Consider the following 20,611-nt stretch of genomic DNA (forward strand, 5'->3'; position numbering starts at 1 on the left):
AGCCAATCACTTAAAGGATTAACTTCACACGAACCAATCAGTTAACTCACGTATCGGTCCTGGTTTAGTATGTCCCATGTGTTACCCATGTGAGCGACTCGTTGAATCGTAAGAAACTGTAAATTAATTAATCATTTGTGTTTACCCTTCTAAAAGCTTACTGTAATTTATGTGCAAATTAATAAAAAGAGGAAGGAATCGTCATTAACTGAAGAAATGGTTCATGAGGTTTGGTGTCACGCATTTCTTTTTATTATATTAGTTAGAAAAGCTGTATTACCAAAATACACCACTTTTGCTACTTGTTTTTCAAAATATTTAAACCTTTACTTTTAGTTTTTTAGTTTTGTTTAGTAAATGCATATACAGAAAGTGTATTAACTTTATTGATGAGTATTAACAACCGTAAAATCTCTTCAACAGATGGAAGAACCAGATAACATTAAGAATGAAGAAGGAATGGAGAACAAGAGTGCAAAACAGTCTAAGGATCCCAAGCGAAAGGCAAATGACACAGTCTCGGATGGTGGGGTCTTACGGCCTCTCAAACTGTCCAAAAAGGAGCTATTCAAAGCCCCCACAGTGGAAGAGCTCAACCAGCTGAAAGAAGCAGAAAATCTCTTCCACTGCAGCATATTGAAAATGCAGGTAAGAAATCACATGCATATTTTACTGTCATTTTATGTTACCATAGCTGCATACGTGTTTTATTGTAATCTATGACTGATTGCTCAATGAGCTGCTCACTGCATGGCATGGCCGTGAACTATGACTTATTTGTCAATGTATGAGAATATGTGCATTATAACAATATATTCAGTATAATTTATCACGGATTCATATGGTTGATGTTCAGATGGAGGAATTGCTGAAAGAAGTGGCTCTTAGTGAGCACAGGAAGAAGCTGGTGGACTCTTTTGTGCAGGAGGTTACAGCTTCCCTGCAGTCTGTGGCTGAATCTGAAGTTGTGGAGGTCAGAAATTTGTGAAGCATTTACATTATCATCAGCAGCGTAGCATCAGCGCTTATTTTTACTGATCTCTATGGTAGCTGTCAACATCATTTTCTTATTAGCCTTTTCTTTCTCTCTAGTTGGATGATCTTTCATGGTTGCCAGGCGTGGAAGTCCCATTCCTCCTCGTCCCGCTGGCATCAAAAGGCAAATTTCACATGGAGCCTCCTGCATCAATCGACGTGGTAGGCAGTTATCCACTGGGGACCTGTATCAAACCCAGAGTCATTGTGGACTTGGCTGTCACTATTCCAGCTGTAAGTTATAACCTTCAAAACAACGGTGCTATTTATGCAACATATTTCTCTCTCTGCCTGTCAATCCATCTAGCATATATAACCATAGTTCTAGCATATGTCTGTCTGTATATGCTATATATATAAAATATATATACAGTAGTCAACACTTGAAGTGGATCATAAAGTTCATCAAAGTTGTCCTAAGACGAGAACGGGTATTGTTCAAAATTCATGTATAACTTTGATGAAAGGTTTTGATGATTGGTTTAACGTGTTACTTTAATTAGTAATGTAAATATAATGCAAATAAAATTATTTAACGCCCTGACTTACAGTCATCATACATTTCATACAATTGATTGGTGATGAACATGAAGCAGGGCAACAACTCACTGCGTTATGTAGCCTATAGAATACAATATTTTTTTTAACAGAAATCAGTTTTTGTCCCGAATAGCAAGAGTGCAAATGTGATATTGATTTTATACAACAATATTATATTTCAGATACAATATTGTCTGTTTTGTTATTGTCTCAATTTTGCCAACAAAAATATTACCTGTAAGCCACAGCAGAACTGTTGTGCGCTCCAAGCAACACACAGCAGTGTTTCGTTTCTGAATGAATCCGTGTAATCAATCAAGTGAACCGATGAATAAATGGCCCATTTATAAAGAGAGCCATTTACTTCATCCCTGAATGTTTCAGCCGTTTAAACGGATCAATGAATGAATTGACTCAATGACTTACTCATTTAGACATTTACCGCCACCTACTGGCAGTTTTACTTTCTTATTTAGAGTGTCACTTAATTAAAAAAAAATAATATATTTCATAAAATGAAAATTATTTTGATTTACATTTACTCACCCTCATGTCATTTCAAACCTGTAGGACTTTCTTTTGCGGAACATAAAAGAAGATATTTTGAAGAATGTTGGCAAACAAACTGTTTTAGTGCATTTAAAGCTAAGTCAGACACAGCATCTGAAAACAAAAATCATGGCCGTTGTAGCCTAAACATTTATTAATAATAAATTCTATGTTTAATCAAATAAAATATTTCTTTCTTAAGCGATTTTTTTGTAATATCTATTTCATACTTTTCTCAGCCAAATATGATGTGCGATTAAATCAATTAATTAATTCAAATCAAATCAAATCAAAGTTAATTGCTTGGCAGCCCTAATAAATATAATGTGTGTGTGTATCCATCTATCTGTCTAGCTAGCTATCTAGCTAGCTATCTGTGTGTGTGTGTGTGTGTGTGTGTGTGTGTGTGTGTGTGTGTGTGCGCGCGCGAGAATATGTCTGTTTGTCTAAAGTATTGTGCAATTAATTCAGTCTCTTACAATACCTGTTACTATCTTCTCTTTGAAGTCTATTTTGCACCCGATGGATGCCATTAACCAGCGGTACCCACGAAAGCGAGCGCTGTATCTGGCTGGCCTGGCGCAGCACCTCTGCTTCTCAGAGTCTGTGGGTTCACTGTGCTACTCTTGTCTCCATGGCAACCGGCTTCGCCCAGTCCTACTTCTCAAACCCCCAGGTACAATTGTAATAACTCTAGCTTGTGATGTGTATTAGCTTCTTCAAAGTTTGCACTACACTTACTTGCAGATGCTTTCATGCCAAAGGAATTTACATGGACGTGCACGCACCATGTCTACTGTTATTATCTGCTCGCAAGTGAATTGCTGTTTAGCAAGACTCTTTTTTTTTTGGTGCTTGGAGTACACTAATAGAAGCGGCCCTGTGAAAAACACTTCGATTAATTGGTCTTGCTCAGGAGCATGCATTAATAAGGGTTTTCATCATTGCTTCAAACTAAAATGATCATGTAACCTTTGTGTTTGACCTTTAGGTAAAGACAGCAGTAAGGTCACGTTGCGGATTCATGCCATTCCTCCTCCGGACTTCCTTAAACCTAGCCGCTTTCATCCTCAGAAGAACAACATCAAGACTGAGTGGTTTACAGGTGTTGCCAAAAAGCAGCAAGGTACTGAGGAACTTTCTGAGATCAGCCATTTCATGACTTAGGCAGCAGCACACATACGTACTGACATGTCATGATATTTTTCTGTCATTTTTATCATGCAGAGAGCAGTGGGCCCGCTACTCCTCATTATAACAGCACAGTTCTCGGAGATCATCTCCCACTGTCACATCTTCAGTTCCTGTCAGCCATCAGCGCACAGTGTCCTGCTTTTGGAGATGGTGTCGCCCTCCTCAAAGTGTGGATGAGACAGAGAGAACTGGACCAGGTAAGGCCACAGTGTTATTTATTACCCACATTGAAATAACAGTAGTGACGTGAATAGAAATTGTGACAACCTGTTGGAGTCATTTATTTTGTAGTATGACCTATAAAAAAATAAATCATAATTGATGTTCATCATAGAAGTACATGTACATTATACTTCACTGTTTATACATTAATTTATTCATCATGCACTATATCTTTCTTATTCCATCTCTTGCATAATTGCATCTTCATATAGCATACTTGTACATGCATATTTTGTCTATTTTGTCCAGTGTATGTGTTTTTTTCCCCCCACTATAGTTAAACAATAACTTGTTCTAAGAGATTTTTTTTAAGATACAATATCTTTTTTTGTGCAGTCAGTTAAAAGGAATATATGGATCACAAATTATGTTTAATAAATTCTGTTTCTGTCACTTCTTTAGGGTGCAGGTTGTTTTTGCGGCTTCCATGCATCAATGTTAATGGCTTATCTTCTGTCCACACACAAAGTGGGCAAAACCATGAATGCCTACCAGCTGTTCAGGAATGCACTGCACTTCTTGGGTAAGAAAGGTCATAGTATAACTGCTTTTTATAACTTGTTATTATGGTGGTTATGGGAGTGTATTAATCAGTTTAATCACCTGCTGTATTCTTTCACATTTTCAGCTTCCACAGATCTGACAGAGAGCGGTATCACATTGGCTAGAAACCCAGACTCAAAAGCGGTGAGCAGAAGTGACTCATGCATATACTGTTTTTTGAACCTGTTTTGTCTTGGTTGCATCACCATGCCTTTCTCTTTTCTCCTGCTTCAGCCCTCACTGCAGGACTTCCAGGCAGCGTTTTCTGTGGTCTTTGTGGACCCGTCTGGGCATCTCAATCTGCTTGCAGACATGACAGCTTTTACCTACAAACAGGTGAGCTCTGATGTAGTATCAATTTAGCTCAGTGATAATGTGATATCCTCTTACTATATAGCTTCTAGAATTAGCATTTAAAGTAAATTCAAGTGTAATTATAAATTTAAAATAAATGTATTAAAAGGCCCCTTGACCTGTACATAAAAACTGTAACCAGTAGTCTTGTATTGTAGTCAAATATTTACTTTGTCTGCCAAAATAATGTAATGGCTTTAAAAAATATATTGGGGCAGTGTTATTATCGTTAACTAAAATTATAAAAATAAAACATTTCTGTTAATTGAAATAAAACTAAAAATAAACAAAATGACAAACTAAAATGAAAAAACAAAAATTAAATTGAAATGATACATACTCTAGAAGTATAATGATAATACTAAAATAACACTGATTTGGTTGCTTTCTCATATATTTAATTGATTTGATACATGTATTGGAATTGGAAGTTTAAAGGGATACTTCACAGATTTTTCATATTAAACTATGTTATTCCCTTAACTAAGACGAGTTGATGCATACCTCTCTCGTCTCAGTGCGTGCACTCAATCGCTCTGGCGCACGGCGACACTTTTATAGCACTTAGCTTAGCCCAGTTCATTCATTAGGATCCAGACAGAGGTGAAGATAGAAGCGACCAAACACCTCCACGTTTTCACTATTTAAATACAGTTACACAAGTAGTTACACGACCAAGTATGGTGACACAAAATAAAACGTGGCGCTTTTCTAAGCGGGTAAAAAGGATAACTATAATGTATGGCGGAATAGCACTTGGGACTCGGGAGCACTTCGACTCGGCTCAGTAAAAAGTCACGCCTGAAAAATCCTCTGCCTCTCACTTCTGTCATTAGAACCAACGTGACAATCCAAATGTTTCTAATTTGCCTGTCAGATCCAGCATGAGGCATCACTCTCACTGAAGTTCTGGGATGATCCGACAGTAGACAGCTTCCAGGCTCTGCTCATGACGTCCAAAGCCCTGATCAGAACATATGACAATGTCTTTCAGTAAGTGTCCTTAAACACAAACCTGCTATTCATGTGTTATTGTATTCATGTTTTTCTGAAAACTCTTTCTCGCTCTCCTTCTCAGACTGAGTGAGCTGGTGAATTTGCAGGCCTCTTGTAAGAAGCTTTCACTCCTCAATGAGCTCATGGACCACAGCGGGAACTATGTCCTCAGTGCACTTCCTTTCATTTTGTCCCTCTTGCAGCGAGGGCTTGGAGAAAGGATCAACCTTCTGGCACACTCACTCCCTCAAGACCCTGAGGTAGATTCGTTACCATTAACATTGGTCAAAACATGCACCTGCATGCATCTTTTAATGATCAGATTGGCTACTTTACCAATCAAAGCATTCCTAAACGGTGTGTAAATGATTTTTGCAGTGGCCGGTGGACAGTGCACCTCCTAAGCATAAGGACCAGCCGCCTTTGAACATTGGTTTGATGCTGAACCTTGAGCAAGCTCTCTCTGTTCTTGAGAGAGGACCGCCAGCAGATAACCCCAAGGTAAATAGCCCAAATTTCCAGAGATGTCTCTGTATGTGTCGTATGGTTCTGTAGCAGTGTCCAAACACCCTCTCTGTTGTTGGTGTTTCAAGGCAGATGAGTTTAGGCAGCTGTGGGGCTCTCGCTCAGAGTTGCGGCGCTTCCAGGACGGATCCATCACTGAGGCAGTGCTGTGGTCAGGGAACTCCACCTGTCAGAGGAGATTCATTCTGCTGGAGATCATCACTCACCTATTACAGCTGTACGTCTCTATTCTAGCCTTTATAGTGCTCAACTTAAATGCACTCTCTAAAAGTGTACTTAGTGTTAAGCTGCATTCACACTATCAGCGACAGTGACTGGCGGTCAGGAAGCTAGTGGGCATTCTCAAAACTGGTTGCCTAATAACGTTTTTGAATGATATTCACAGATGTTACTCATAACTCATAACTTGTTGTCTACATAGCAGATGTTATGTAGACAACGAATCAGTTTTCTTGCCACTACAAACAAACATTTTAGTAGGAAAAGACTAAAGTGCTCTTTGTCATCGCGGCTATTTATCTGTAGCGAAACCGCAAGCGCTGATCTATCTGGGTTCACAAAACCATTCAGGCTCAGAGTCAGCATGGCGAGTACCACCGTATGAACACAGAGACATATCCTAAATTATAGGAAAGTTGCTGAGTGCTAAAGTAACAACTTATCCATCAGGCCTCTGACACTCTCCACTACAGGTTGTAGTGACGGATCATGTGCGCTCCACTGACTTCACTCCTATTGGTTGTCGCTCCTGAAAGCTGCTTTTCATTTGTATAAGGTTAAACTTATCTCAACTTTGTTGCGTTGCTGGATGCGCCTACATCACCAGAAATCGCCAGCTCTGTATTGAAATGAATGGGATTATGCCGCCTTGTCACTACGTGTCGCTGGCAGTGTGAACGCATCTTTAGTCAATTCAGACGTTTACTTTATTTCCGTTTATGTGCAGGCAGGCAGATTAGTTTTTTGGTTGCATTGATATAAAATTTGTCAAATAGCAATTGAACTGCATAGCTTGGGTAGTGTTCAAAGTTACAGAATTAGCTGAGAGAATTTTTTAATATATATGTTGTTATTGTTTACTAACATTAAAACTATTTAAAAAATTGGTAATTGAAATAAAGCTAAAATATATTTGATGGAAAAAAAGTTATTGAAGTACTAAAATGACTCGCATGGAAATAAAAATAAATAAAAATATTTATTATTATAAAATATATATTATATTATTGAAATATTAAACAGTAATACAAATGGCAAAAGTGCATGACAAAATAACTACAACTTAACTCAAATAAAATCAAAATATTAATAAATGCCTATAATAGGATATAAATAATATTTGTTTATTGTTACTATCTTTTTTAGTAACAAAAAAAGTTACTAAAATAACACTTATATAAGCAAAATGGATATTATTACTGAAAAACACGCAAATGAATTGGAGTCGAATCAGATTGGAGTCAAATTGAATTGAGATCTAAATCAGGATCTAATTGAATATTTATGTCAAGGTGGTGCTGTGGAACATTTAGTTTATTTTTATTGTTAGCATAATATTTAGCATGAATCTTTTTTGTGTTTTTATAAGCTTTTCCTTGACATGTTTTTGCATAAATGACATTCTCATGTTATTTGTAATTTTCTCTCATTTTAGTCATGCCGATATCCCTGAATCATGTGTGAGACTTGTTGGTGGACAGCTGGATGATGTCATCAAAGTTAGCAAAGAGGTACTTCATAAAAGTGAATGTGCTACTCATGTGGAAATTGGTAAACGGGTTGCTTCATCTGCACAAGCTCGCGTTGATTTCTTTTTGTCACCCAGATGGGCACTACAGGAGAGGAGGAGAGTCTGAAGGTGGTTCAGTCTTATGATGATCTGAGCAGGAAGCTCTGGCAGTTGGAGGGGCTTCCACTGTCTATAACATCAGTGCAGGGTGCCCACCAGGCCTTGAGATACACACAGGTCACACACCTCCTCGCTAGATTCAGTTGTGTTATGTACTCAAGTAGATCTCTTAATTTTCTGTTTTTCCTCATTTGTCCTCTGCAGGTTTTCCCCCCAGTTCCTGTGAAGCTGCTCTATTCGTTTTTTGACAAAAAGAAGAACCAGCTCGGATTAGTGCCACGGAAGGAAAAGCCTTGCCCTTATTACATCACCCCTATCAAAGGTACTGTGTTGCAGACTGTATCAAGTTTTTCATAATCCTAATGTTGTTCCAAGACAGACTGGCCCTCATTCACTTTCATTATATGAAATAGAGTGGCTAGCTAGGATAGACGTTTAGCAGTTCACCTTTCTTATTTCACATAAGAAAGAAAGTCTGGAATGACATGAGAGTGAGAAAATGGTGACGTTTTATTTTTTTAGATTAATTATCACTTTAAAATGCTTCTGCTAATTTTTATTTGAAATTTGGCAAGTTTGAGAACAGTTTGCAAGTATAAACACAATGACGCTGTGAGTAGATGAGTTTTACTTTTTGGCATGATGACGTTTATTATCGCCAATCTCTCTAGTCCTATTTAGCCAGTTATTAGCTACCACCTTTTCCAAGACACTTAAAAGCTTAAAAAAATCACAAGGGGGTGTTACTGATGCATTTTATTGTTATAGAATAAAATGTGAAACTATCTTGAGCTTGTGTTCACCACAGATCTTATTTCAGGCCTATTGACTTAGAGACTATGGAACTGGAAGTGAAAGAGCTTGTTTTCCATGTTTTAGGACTCATTCCTGCAGCACTCTATTTTGGTATATGAATATGCAAGCTGTTATCTTTAATCCCCTTTTGTCATTTGTTTCTCTAGTCATTGTTCATATGGAGGGAAGTGGAAAATGGCCCAGTGAGCACCTGGCAATACGCCACATCAAGGCAGCCTTTCACATCAGCTTGGGAGAACTGCTTTACAAGCACCACAATTACACATGTCATGCAACACCCGCCTACCTGGATGTGTATAAGGTCATTTGTGCACGTTGCTGTTGTTTTTCACATTTTGTCCCGATGGAATTATGAGCACATTGTCGGACATAATTTCATCATACTTAATGTATGTATCCGTTCAGGATGGACTAGCCTTCCGAATCCAGGTGGCGTATCACAGAGAACCGCAGATCCTGAGGGAAAGCCTGACCCCTGAGGGAATGCTGATCTACAGGGAAAACGCTGAGGCCCAGGCGCTGGAGTTGGAGACCCAGCATAAACCTTTCCTAACCAGCACCTTGCATGGGTACAACACACATACATAAACATGCATGATACACTCGTTTGATTCGGCCTTTTGACAAGTGACTTGTTTAGATAACTAGCTAACTTGACATGTTACATGTTAGGCTCCAGCAGCAGCTTGGGTGTTTTGGTGTCGTGTGCCGCCTGGCTAAGCGCTGGCTGGCATCTCAGTTCCTTTTGGAATATGTCCGAGAGGAAGCAGCTGACCTGTTGGTGGCTTCACTTTTCCTACATCCTGCGCCCTTCACTCCACCAAGGTAATATGGCCCTCTTGCTCATTTATTTATTAATTATTTTATTGTATATACATGTACAGTGACGCCACAAACTTTTCCCAGCTCTCCTCAGGTGGGGTTCCTTCGCTTCCTTCATTTGCTTTCCACTTTTGACTGGAAAAACAATCCCCTGATAGTCAACCTCAATGGGAAACTCACAGGTAAGTTTCATCTTGGGTATTTCACCATTGGTTTATTTTAGGGATTGCACGACTACTCATTTTTACAAGTATTTGCCAACTAGTCTGTCAGCAGGTCAGTGTTTACCCTATATAATTGCAGTTTCTGCTATGAATACTGTTTCTGGCAAGTCATGGGTGAAGAACAAAGAAGAGCTTATGTCTGTCTACTGATTATTGTCGTGAACAGCGCGGACCAAGGATTTTTCCTTCTGCTGTTGACATGTGTAGAACAAGCATAACCGAAGTCATTTGATCCACAACTAGTCGACACAGACCTAACACATTGACCAGTAGCAGGACTAATTGACTTTTCATGCGTTAAAACATTTGTGGATCCTGAAACGAGTATTTTTATGTTTCAGCTGCTGAGCACACAGATATAAAGAATGACTTTGTGGCCTCTAGAGAATCTCTTCCCACCATGTTCATAGCCACTCCCACTGATAAGAAAGTCTCTGTGTGGACTAAAAAGGCTCCTTCTGTGCAGGTTTGTAAATGCAGTAGTGTTCTAAATGACCGTATTTGACCAGTTATGCTATAGATTTGTTATATGTACAGTAAATATAACTGGTGCTGTCTCCTCCACACAGATGCTTCAGCGTGCTGTCATGCTTGCAGCAGAGAGTTTGCGTGTTTTAGAGACTCATCTTATTGACTCCAGTCAAAAGCAGGACATCCGGGTCAGTTCCTCTGTATATAGCCTGTATATAGCCAAATGTATGCAACTGTCATCTTTTTGTCTTTAACCTCACTTTTTCCTTTCTTTGTTTCTAGGTGGCATTTCGACCTCCTCTGGAGGATTATGATGTTCTGATCCACCTCGTCCCACAGCAGGTTCCTCTGTTAGCTAAAGCTGTGGATCCTCCTGCCATCACCTTCCAGAAAGGCACCTTTAGAGGCGAGCCATCCGCCTCAGGAGGAGCTCTGCCAGTCATAGACTATGATCCGGTCCGACTGTATCTCTCTGAACTCAGGGTTTGTGTAGTTTTTAATTAACTTTTACTGAATCTTTTCCCATTATGCCCATATAGACTTTTAAATACCCTTGGTATGTCAGATCCATCTTATACCAGTTCTCTTGGGATTTTTAGGATGCATTTGGAGATCTGGCTCTGTTTTTTTATGACCCATTTGGTGGAACCGTGATCGCAGTGCTGTGGAAGCCAACTGCCTTCGAGCCGCAACCCTTCAAGGTTCCTCTATTTATTTATTTATTTTATGACCCTGACTATGGTTGGCAGAATGTAAGTCAATTGGCTTACAATTAAGATTTTTGGTGCGTCCTGACTCTCCTGATTTTCTCTGTTCTCAGTCATCTTTAATGAATGCCCGCCGTGTGGAGGTGAGCGGAGATGTGGCAACCACCGTGCCAAACATAGAGGCCATCCTGCAGGATTTCCGCATTATCGGGGAGGGTCTCGTCAAAAATTTGGAACTAAGGACGGAAAAATGGGCTGTCTAGGATCTGGCAGTAATTTCTGTGGAAATAAATGTTTATCTGGATATATTCTGTGTGTTTACTTGTAACATTTCATGTGCTTGAATTGCTTCGATTAAATTCTCAGCATCTGCCTTTTAAACACATTGTTCTTCTCTATTATTTTAATTAAAAGAAGATTTGTTCCTGTTATACAATGAGTGACCAAATTGTATATGTTAATGTGGCGCTGTAAAGAAATGGACAACCATATTATGTAAAACAATGTAATAAAACATTTAAAGGTATAGCGGAGGATCTTTCCGAATTTTAGATAAGACCCGCCCTCTCCACTTTTTGAAAAGTTTGATTGATTCACCAGAATGATTTACAATTAGGAGGACCAATAGTATAGGTGATCCACCCGGAAGTAAAAAAAATCCTCCGCTATACCTTTAATTTTACCTCAGTAAAATTTTAAAATTATTGCATGAAATGTAGGACCTTAAAGACTAATTCTAAATAATTTAGGAACTTAGTTATTTTTACTGTGACATCATGGCTGTGTAACACATTTCCTCCCAAATACTTGTTGCTGTGCCAAATTAAAGAACATGTTGTAGAATTTGTTGTTCTCGTTGGTATATTCTCTCTCAGTTGTTTTTGAAAGAAGTCTGATGCTCACCAAGGTTGCAGTTTTTTCTAACAAAAAATGTAATGCGTTAATATTATGATGTACTAATACAATTTTAAATAATATGATTCTTTTTTAATACATAGAATATGTAGTAATATAATATATTATTTAATGCATTTCCTTTATGGAAGTACTCATGATTTCTGCCTACTGCAGTATTAAATGTGTTGTCCAGTAGGGGGCAGTTTGTGATTGTTTACGGAAAAGGAAAAGAAGCAATTTCTTTTAAAACGAACTTGCATATTACAGGTTACACAGTCAGGGAACATAGTAACTAAACTAAAACGACCTTAAAACCAGCTTATTTTCAAACCTTCGTCGTCTTTAAAAGTCGTTTTCAAGAGACACTGCTGGCGTCTGGATGTAGAAACATGCTCATGTTCCGTGTGTTATTAGTGTTGCTTGTTCACATGAACGCTCACTGCATGAATCAGAACTGGACATCACATGACAGACCAAACATAGTTATACTCATGTCTGATGCCTTCGTAAGTTATTGATTTTACACTATAATACATCACTTTTCAACTGTACACATTTACTAACTTTACAGTCATTTTAACTAAGCAGAAATACTGGCTTTCAAAACCTAGAGAGTTGGATGAATACAGTAAACGCTTATTCACTGCGTTTTAAAACAATCTGTTTTTTGATTTTTGTTTTCTCAAGGATGGCAGGTTAACTTTTCATCCAGGCAATAAAGTTGTACAGATGCCTTACATCAACTACATGAGGGAAATGGGTGCTGTTTTTCTCAACTCATATACTAATTCACCCATCTGTTGTCCTTCAAGGGCAGGTAAGAGTATTACTCAGTATATTGATAGCGCACCTCCATTACAGAAACAAGGTAAGTTAAACATCTTCATGTCCCTAAATGTACGTTTGTGTTGGCAGCTATGTGGAGTGGACAGTTTGTTCATTTGACTCAGGCCTGGAACAACTATAAATGTCTTGATCCTAATGCCACTACATGGATGGACCTCTTAGGAAAGAGTGGATATCACACTCATAGCATGGGGAAACTAGACTACACGTCAGGGGATCACTCTGTCAGGTGACTTTTGTGTAGCCCCAAAAATGTATTTGGACAGCTGCACATTAAACCATCCTTCAAAAGTTTGGGGTTGGTCAGGTTTTTTAAATAAAAAATAAAGTAATAACAGTAATAGGCAAGGCAAGGCAAGTTTATTTATATAGCACTTTTCATACACAGTGGCAATTCAAAGTGCTTTACATAGAAGAAATTAAAATAATAAAAAGAAATAAGAATAATTAAAACAGTTTAGAAAAATAAAAAATAAAATACAGTACAGTACAAACAGTCGGACGAACATTGGCACAGTGCTCATTCAGTAAATGCATAGCTAAACAGATGTGTTTTGAGTCTGGATTTGAAAGTCACTACTGTAGGAGCACATCTGATCTCTTCTGGAAGCTGGTTCCAGCTGCGGCTGGCATAATAGCTAAAAGCGGACTCGCCATGCTTAGAGTGAACCCTTGGTATTTCTAGCTGATATGATCCTAGTGATCTGAGTGATCTGTTGGGTTTATATTCAGTGAGCATATCTGCAATATATTGAGGTCCTAGGCCATTGAATGATTTATATACCAGTAATAATACTTTAAAATCAATCCTAAATTTAACTGGGAGCCAGTGTAAAGACCTGAGGACTGGTGTGATATGTTCATATTTTCTGGTTCTGCTCAGAATCCTGGCAGCAGCGTTCTGTATGAGCTGCAACTGTCTTATGGTCTTTTTGGGAAGGCCAGTGAGGAGTCCATTACAATAATCCACCCTGCTGGTGATGAAAGCATGAACAAGTTTCTCTAAGTCTTGTCTGGAAACAAAGTATCTAATTCTTGCAATATTTTTTAGATGATAGTATGCTGATTTAGTTATTGCTTTGACATGACTACTGAAACTAAGGTCTGACTCTAGTGTCACACCAAGATTCCTGACTTGATGTTTAGTTGTTTGACCCCTAGAGTGAAGGTATGCGTTCACCTTGAGAACTTCATCTTTGTTTCCAAATGCAATGACTTCAGTTTTGTCTTTGTTTAACTGAAGAAAGTTTTGACACATCCAACTGTCGACTTCATCGATGCATTGGCACAGGGAGTCAATGGGGCTGTAATCGTTAGGCGATAGGGCTAAGTAGAGCTGTGTGTCGTCTGCATAGCTGTGGTAAGCAATTTGGTTCTTTCTCATTATTTGGCTCATTGGGAGCATATACAGGTTGAACAGGAGTGGCGCAAGAATTGAGCCTTGAGGGACTCCGCATGTCATTGATGTCCACTCAGACTTATGATCTCCTATACTCACATAATAACCTCTCCCATCTAAGTATGACCTGAACCATTTCAGGATTATCCTATTAGTAATATTGTGAAATATTATTGTAATTTAAAAATAACTGTTTTCTATTTTAAAATTTAATTTGTTCCTGTGATGGCAAATCTGAATTTTCATTTTCAATCATCATACTCCAGTCTCCAGTGTCACATGATCATTCAGAAATCATTCTAATATGTTGATTTTGATTTGTGGGAAGACTGGGAACCATGATATATTTTATCAGGATTCTTTGATGAATAGAAAGTTCAAAGAACAAAAATCATTTGTTGCATTATTAAAGTCTTTACTGCACCTTTGATCAATTTAATGCATCCTTGCTGAATTGTTTCTTTAAAAAAAATCTTTCTGACCGCAAACTTTGAATGTTAACTGTAATGTAAGACTGTCAATGCTTTTGATAAAATATTTAATCAAGTGGTATTTATTTTTCTGAAAGATAGCTAAAGTACACTTTTCAAGCGAAACATTTTTAGCATGCTTTAAAAAAGATTACACAATGCACATACTGTTCAAATTGAAAGCACAATGTATTTTAACACTGTCTGCTACACGTATTGTTAGTAATGATTTCTGTAAACGCCTCTCTTTTCAGTAATCGTGTGGAGGCGTGGACCAGAGATGTTCCATTCCTGCTGAGACAGGAGGGCCGTCCGGTCACAGATCTGGTGGGTGATACGTCCACAAAGAGGGTGATGACTAAAGACTGGAACATCACTGACGCTGCGGTCCAGTGGATCAGGCACACTGCTGAATCTCTCACCCAGCCATTTGCACTGTACCTGGGGCTGAATCTTCCCCACCCATACCGTACAGACTCCCTGGGACCCACGGCCGGGGGTTCAACCTTCCGCACCTCCCCGTATTGGCTAAACAAGGCAGGTTGCTTGACTTGCTTTGCCGTATGTAACGGAGAAATGGATAATGTGTAAATGTTCAGCAAAGAATTTGACAAGAAGTGTGAACATCCAGCAGGCAAAAAGCTCGATTAAGGTTCTCAGCCACAAGATGGCATACCACAGATCCATAAATAGAAAAAATTATTTATCGTATGTTCTCTTCAAATCTGTAAATGTTAGAATCTCAATCAAATTGGTAGTTTAAAACATTTAGACTGCACTTAATCATGGGATTTGAATTCAAAGAATCAGAAACTGAGCAAGGCTTGTCTCAGAATATTCATGCACTTTTACAATCGCAGAAACTGCACACACAGTGTGTTTGGATTCAGTTTCAGAGGGAAACAGGTCAATTCATTCAATTCGGTGTACTTGTAGTCAAATTGTAGAAGTAGTCCAATTTGTAGTCAAAAGTGAATTTATGTTTCTGAAGACTTAAAGGGATAGTTCACCCACAAATGAAAATTCTGTCATCATTTACTCACCCTCAGGTTGCTCTAAACCTGTATGGATTTATTTCTTCTGTTGAACACAAAAGAAACTATTTTAAGGAATGTGGGTAACCAAACAGTTTCTGGTCCCCATTGACTTCCATAGTATTTTCTTTCTTTTCATATTATGGAAGTCAGTAAGTACCAGCAACCGTTTGGTTATCCACATTCTTCAAAATATTTTCTTTTACCTTCAACAGAAGAAAGAAACTCATACAGGTTTAGAACAATTTGAGGGTGTGTAAATGATGACAAAAATTTCATTTTTCAAATTTCAAATCCAGAGTGGATTTATGTGACATTTCCACAAATGAACAAGCAGTTATTAAAATGCAAATGCAAATGTGTTAATATAATCAATTAATATGTCAACCCAGGCCTTATAAATGTAGAGTGTGAAATTTTAAAACATGTCAACCTAATATAAATTACTGTCTCAGGGTTAACTACTATATGAATAATGTGAACAGGATAACTCAGGATTATGTTAACCCACAGTTAAAAATGGCCCTGGTTTAACAATTTCAAGTGTAAAATCCTATGAGTGACACTTTTATACGTGTATAATAACATTTGGGTACACCTAAAAAAAAAAAAAATAGTTCTCGGTAATTGAAATAAATCTTAAATAGCAACTTTGGCAACTAACTGAAATATAATTACTAAAACTAAAAATGAAATAAAAAATAAATGTCTAAATACAGTTACTAAAATTAAAACATTAACATTTTCAGAATAAGAGCTTATTCAAAATATTAATAGAATACAATAGTATATAAATAATAATAATAAACAAAAACACAGTATTATGTTTATATAGTTTGGTTCATTATAATTATCATTTTATCCACATCATGGTACAGTAATAGCAGTGTCGGTCCCACAGGAAGGTAATCTTTTGTGACAGATTGTGTTTTCTCTCAAAGGTTTCTTACGATCAAGTGTCTGTTCCGAAGTGGTTGCGGTTTGAAGATATGCACCCTGTGGATTTCTACTCCACCTTCACCAAAAACTGCAGTGGCCACTTCACGGAAGAAGAGATCAGAAACATAAGAGCCTTTTACTATGCAATGTGTGCGGAAACAGACAGCATGTTGGGTGAGCAGCCAGATGCACTTTTAAGTGCTGTTTTGTCACTTGATTTGATGTACGTCATTCTGTGTTTTTAGGTGAGGTGATAGCTGCTCTCAGAGACTCCGGCTTACTGAACAGGACAGTCGTACTCTTCACTTCGGATCATGGGGATCTGGCCATGGAACACAGGCAGTTCTATAAGATGTCCATGTTTGAGGGCAGCTCTCATGTCCCTCTGCTTATAATGGGCCCAGGAGTGAAGTCTGGCTTTGAAATCAGTCTACCTGTATCACTAGTGGACATTTATCCCACTGTGCTTGGTAAGGCTGGGAACTGGTAGCTCTACTAGTATTAATATACCGGTAATATGTTGTTTTGTTATAGGCCGAGGTTCTTTGTGGCTGTTAACAGTTACTTAAAATAAAGCATGGCTTGGTATTTGGGTGAAGAATCTTAAGAAGAAGAAAAAGGTTCATACTTTAGCCCAAAACAAAATACATTTAAGGCCTGGTTTCACAGACAGGGCTGAGACTAAGCCATGAATAGGCCTTAGTTCAATTAGGACAGTAGCGCCTTAGAAAAAAACATTACTGGTGTGTATATTGTGACAAAACAATGGCACTGACATATTATAAGATATGTCAGTGCAATCTGTTTTCAGTTAAAACAGCTCAAACATGAATTTTAGTCTGTCTAGTCTTAAGCCTTGTCTGTGAAACTGGGGGGTTAATGTATATAAACTAGAAAAAGTCACAAAAAAATATTATAATAATAATTCAGCAAGGACACATTAAATTACAATGAAAACATTTAGAATGTAAAAAAAAAAATATATATATATATATATTTAAAGGGGCGGTATAATGCCCTTTTCCCAAGATGTAAAATAAGTCTGATGTCCCCAGAGTGTATATGTGAAGTTTTAGCTCAAAATACCCCACAGATATTTTTATATAATGTTAAAATTGTCACTTTTTGAGGGTGAGTGTCCCTTTAAATGCAAATGAGCTGCTGCTCCCAGCATAGAGGGCGGAGCTTCAAGAGCTCCTGTGTGTTAGCAGCTCCGATTACCTCACACACACGCACTGAACATTTCAAAAACTTTTAGCCTTTTATGTTCTAACCGGACAAAGATGGAGAGACTCAAGAAGAAGTGACAACATATAGAATGCAACAGGACATTTCTGAATGGTTAGTTGATAAATGTATGTAGCTGATGTGTAGTTATGTTCTAGTCATTGATTAGCATATTCTGTCTTGATAATCTATAAATCGTGTTCAGGGGGCGGGTTTTATGTAAATGTTAGGGTTTGTGATGTCACTAAGGAAGCTCGTGTAGTCCCTACCAGCCGTTTGTTGTAGTCCTTAAAATGTGATTTCTGTAAAACAAAATATCTCCCTTTGCTTTGAACTTTGAGCGTTGTAACTTTGCAGATGTTGTTTATGCTCAAACAGAAACATACACACTAACTAAATTTAAAAATTTGAAATCATAATCAACCACCCCTTTAAAACAAATGCTTTTCTTTTGAACTTTCTATTCATCAAAGAATCCTGAAAAAGTATCATGGTTTCCACGAAAAAAATATGAAGCAGCACAACTGTTTTTAATATTGATAATTAGAAGAAATGTTTCTTGAGCAGCAAATCAGCATATTAGAATGATTTCTGAAGGATCATGTGACAATGAAGATTGTGGTTACGATGCTGAAAATTCAACTTTGCCATCACAGGAATGTATTACATTTTAAAATATGTTCAAACATAAAACAATTATTTTAAATTGTAATATTAAATTGTGTCTTTTTGACCAAATAAATGTAGCCTTGGTGAGAATAAGAGGATTCTTTCAAAAACATAAGAAAATGGAAATAACACAATTGTAATAAAATAAAACATAACAAATTATAAATAAGAAATGCAAAAATGCTTCATTTTCTGTAATTTCAGAATTTTTAATTTTGGGATGAATTATAACCTGTAAAAGTTTTCATCTGTTTACATCCGCTCTGTGTGTGTTTATGTTAGATCTTGCTGGTGTCCCACAGCCAGGGGGTCTCAGTGGTCACTCGCTGATTCCTCTGGTTTCTGGGGTTCGAGTTGAGTCAGATGAGCCTCATCCTGGCTGGGTGCTCAGTGAATATCATGGTTGCAATGCCAACGCCTCCACATATATGCTGAGGATCAGCGAGTGGAAGTACATCACATATGCAGATGGCTTGACCGTTCCCCCACAGCTTTTTAGTGAGTTTTTTTTCTCTGCTGAAGATAATCAGATATACGTTCTTTTGCCATACTATTCTGCACAACAGGGATGTGATGTCTTGCATATCACAACTGTCCTAAGTTAATGATTTCAATGTTTTTTTCCACAGACTTGTCCAAAGATGAATCAGAATTGAGAAATGTTGCATCACATTTTCCTGATGTATGTCAGGACTTGGACAAGCTGTTACGCACAATTTTGGACTACCCCAGTGTCTCCCAAACTGTTCACCGCTACAATAAGCAACAGTTTCTGGAATGGAAGAAAAGTCTAGGGGACAGTTACACTCAGGTCATAGCAAACCTGCGATGGCATATTGACTGGCAAAAAGATGCCAAGTCCTATGAGAGAGACATTGAAGAGTGGCTATTAGGGTTGGATTGACCATTCGGTTTATAACTGTCCATGATCAGCAGCACAGATGAGTCATGGTTCTATTCGGAACAAAATAACAATGTGGTCTGCGTAAGGGTACGTTTGCATCGATGTACTAAAAACTATGCGTTTTTTGCATACAGACTACAACGTTGTCAAAACGATCCCCGTTAACACGGATCCGCGAAGAAGACAACTAAAAATGCTGTATTTTTCATGCCAGGCCAGTAGTTGGCGATCTCACTTTGTAAAGAAATACTACGCTCCTATAGACCTTATGCGCCAGAGAACGTTACGAGGGCGCCGCCATCTTTAGAATATTGTCTTTTAACTTCCGTTTTTGCGGTCGCTCTGTATATTTCTATGGCGCTGCTGTCCAGGAGTAATTAGCTTTTGAAGTGGATTTACTTAATGTAAAGTTAACGAAAGTTATCATGAGGACTGTGATGTTTAAAGTAATGTTGTGATGACTTAAATGTCAGTCGACCGGGAATATTTTAAAACGAGCCATTCATTAATAAACACGCAGAATCGCTGTGAAAATACAGACCGGAAGTCAAAAGACAACGAGCGCAGCGCTGAAAAGGGGCGGGGCTACATTAGGTCTATAGACTGACTGAACACGTAATATGATGGCGCATGACATCACCATTTTCACAAATGTGCGATTTTTTTGTTGTTTACACAAACACAATAACAGTGTAGTTTTTAAAAACTTGCACTTTGAAACCCGTTTTCAAATGTTTGCAATTTCAGGCCCCTAAAAGGCCGTTGTTGTGTAAATGAACGGCCAAAACGCATAAAAAGTTTGTAGTTTTTAGATGACAACAGTGTTGTGTGAACGGTCACTTAGTTAAGGTTACCCAGACAATATAATTACTACAGTTGCTTTGGACTAAATAACCTTTTAAAGATCTGATTTTATGATTTTTAATGTTTTTAAAGACATGTATGTAATTATTTAAATAAAGGTTATACCCTAAACGTATTATGGTACTTGATGGGATTAAAAAAAAAAAAATCTTAAAGTCACCATGAAAATAAAAATGGACAATTATTTTTATATGGAATTTTGCAGTATTTATTATAAATTATTTAATGTAATCTTTATTCAAAATAACTTTATTCAAAATTAACCTCCCTCTTGCAGCAACATCTCATCTCTTATCTGATGCCAAGGGCGGGACAACCTGTCACTCACATGAGATCACACAGCAACAGTAAACCTCAACGAACCAATCAGTTCCTGGTAGACAAAATCAAGTCCCACCCTACATTTTTTTATTGTTTAAAAAGCCTTTGGTTTCATTGTCACAATAGGGAAGAAAAGACTATTGAAACTTCTGTTTCATGCTGGCTTTAAGGACCAAGTCATGTCCAAATAATTA

The 20,611-nt window shown here is 37.8% G+C and overlaps 2 protein-coding genes across 3 annotated transcripts; both read left to right on the top strand.

Annotated features, from left to right (window-relative positions):
- The first annotated feature begins 39 nt into the window (after positions 1-39).
- nol6 (nucleolar protein 6 (RNA-associated)) lies at positions 40-11,690 on the top strand. Of its 2 annotated transcripts, none has more exons than XM_084114498.1 (26): positions 40-108; positions 424-648; positions 857-973; positions 1,093-1,269; positions 2,632-2,800; positions 3,116-3,250; positions 3,352-3,515; positions 3,943-4,063; positions 4,169-4,227; positions 4,318-4,419; positions 5,315-5,430; positions 5,516-5,693; positions 5,812-5,934; positions 6,027-6,175; positions 7,613-7,688; positions 7,784-7,924; positions 8,012-8,129; positions 8,770-8,924; positions 9,029-9,192; positions 9,296-9,448; positions 9,530-9,627; positions 10,011-10,135; positions 10,239-10,328; positions 10,423-10,623; positions 10,740-10,841; positions 10,961-11,690. In XM_084114498.1, the coding sequence occupies exons 2-26, from the start codon at positions 424-426 to the stop codon at positions 11,108-11,110; spliced, it is 3,408 nt and encodes a 1,135-aa protein (XP_083970624.1). In that variant the 5' UTR covers positions 40-108; the 3' UTR covers positions 11,111-11,690. The 2 variants fall into 2 exon arrangements, with proteins under 2 accessions (XP_083970624.1, XP_083970623.1); XM_084114497.1 differs by having other exon boundaries at positions 56-228.
- Positions 11,691-11,945: 255 nt separating this feature from the next.
- Positions 11,946-20,114, top strand: arsk (arylsulfatase family, member K). Its single transcript, XM_084114017.1, has 8 exons — positions 11,946-12,250; positions 12,432-12,561; positions 12,660-12,819; positions 14,714-14,996; positions 16,435-16,606; positions 16,678-16,902; positions 18,611-18,826; positions 18,958-20,114. The coding sequence occupies exons 1-8, from the start codon at positions 12,134-12,136 to the stop codon at positions 19,230-19,232; spliced, it is 1,578 nt and encodes a 525-aa protein (XP_083970143.1). The 5' UTR covers positions 11,946-12,133; the 3' UTR covers positions 19,233-20,114.
- The last annotated feature ends 497 nt before the right edge of the window (positions 20,115-20,611 follow it).

Source organism: Abramis brama (genome assembly GCF_963993115.1).
Source record: "Abramis brama genome assembly, chromosome: 5".
Classification (NCBI taxonomy): Eukaryota; Metazoa; Chordata; class Actinopteri; order Cypriniformes; family Leuciscidae; genus Abramis; species Abramis brama.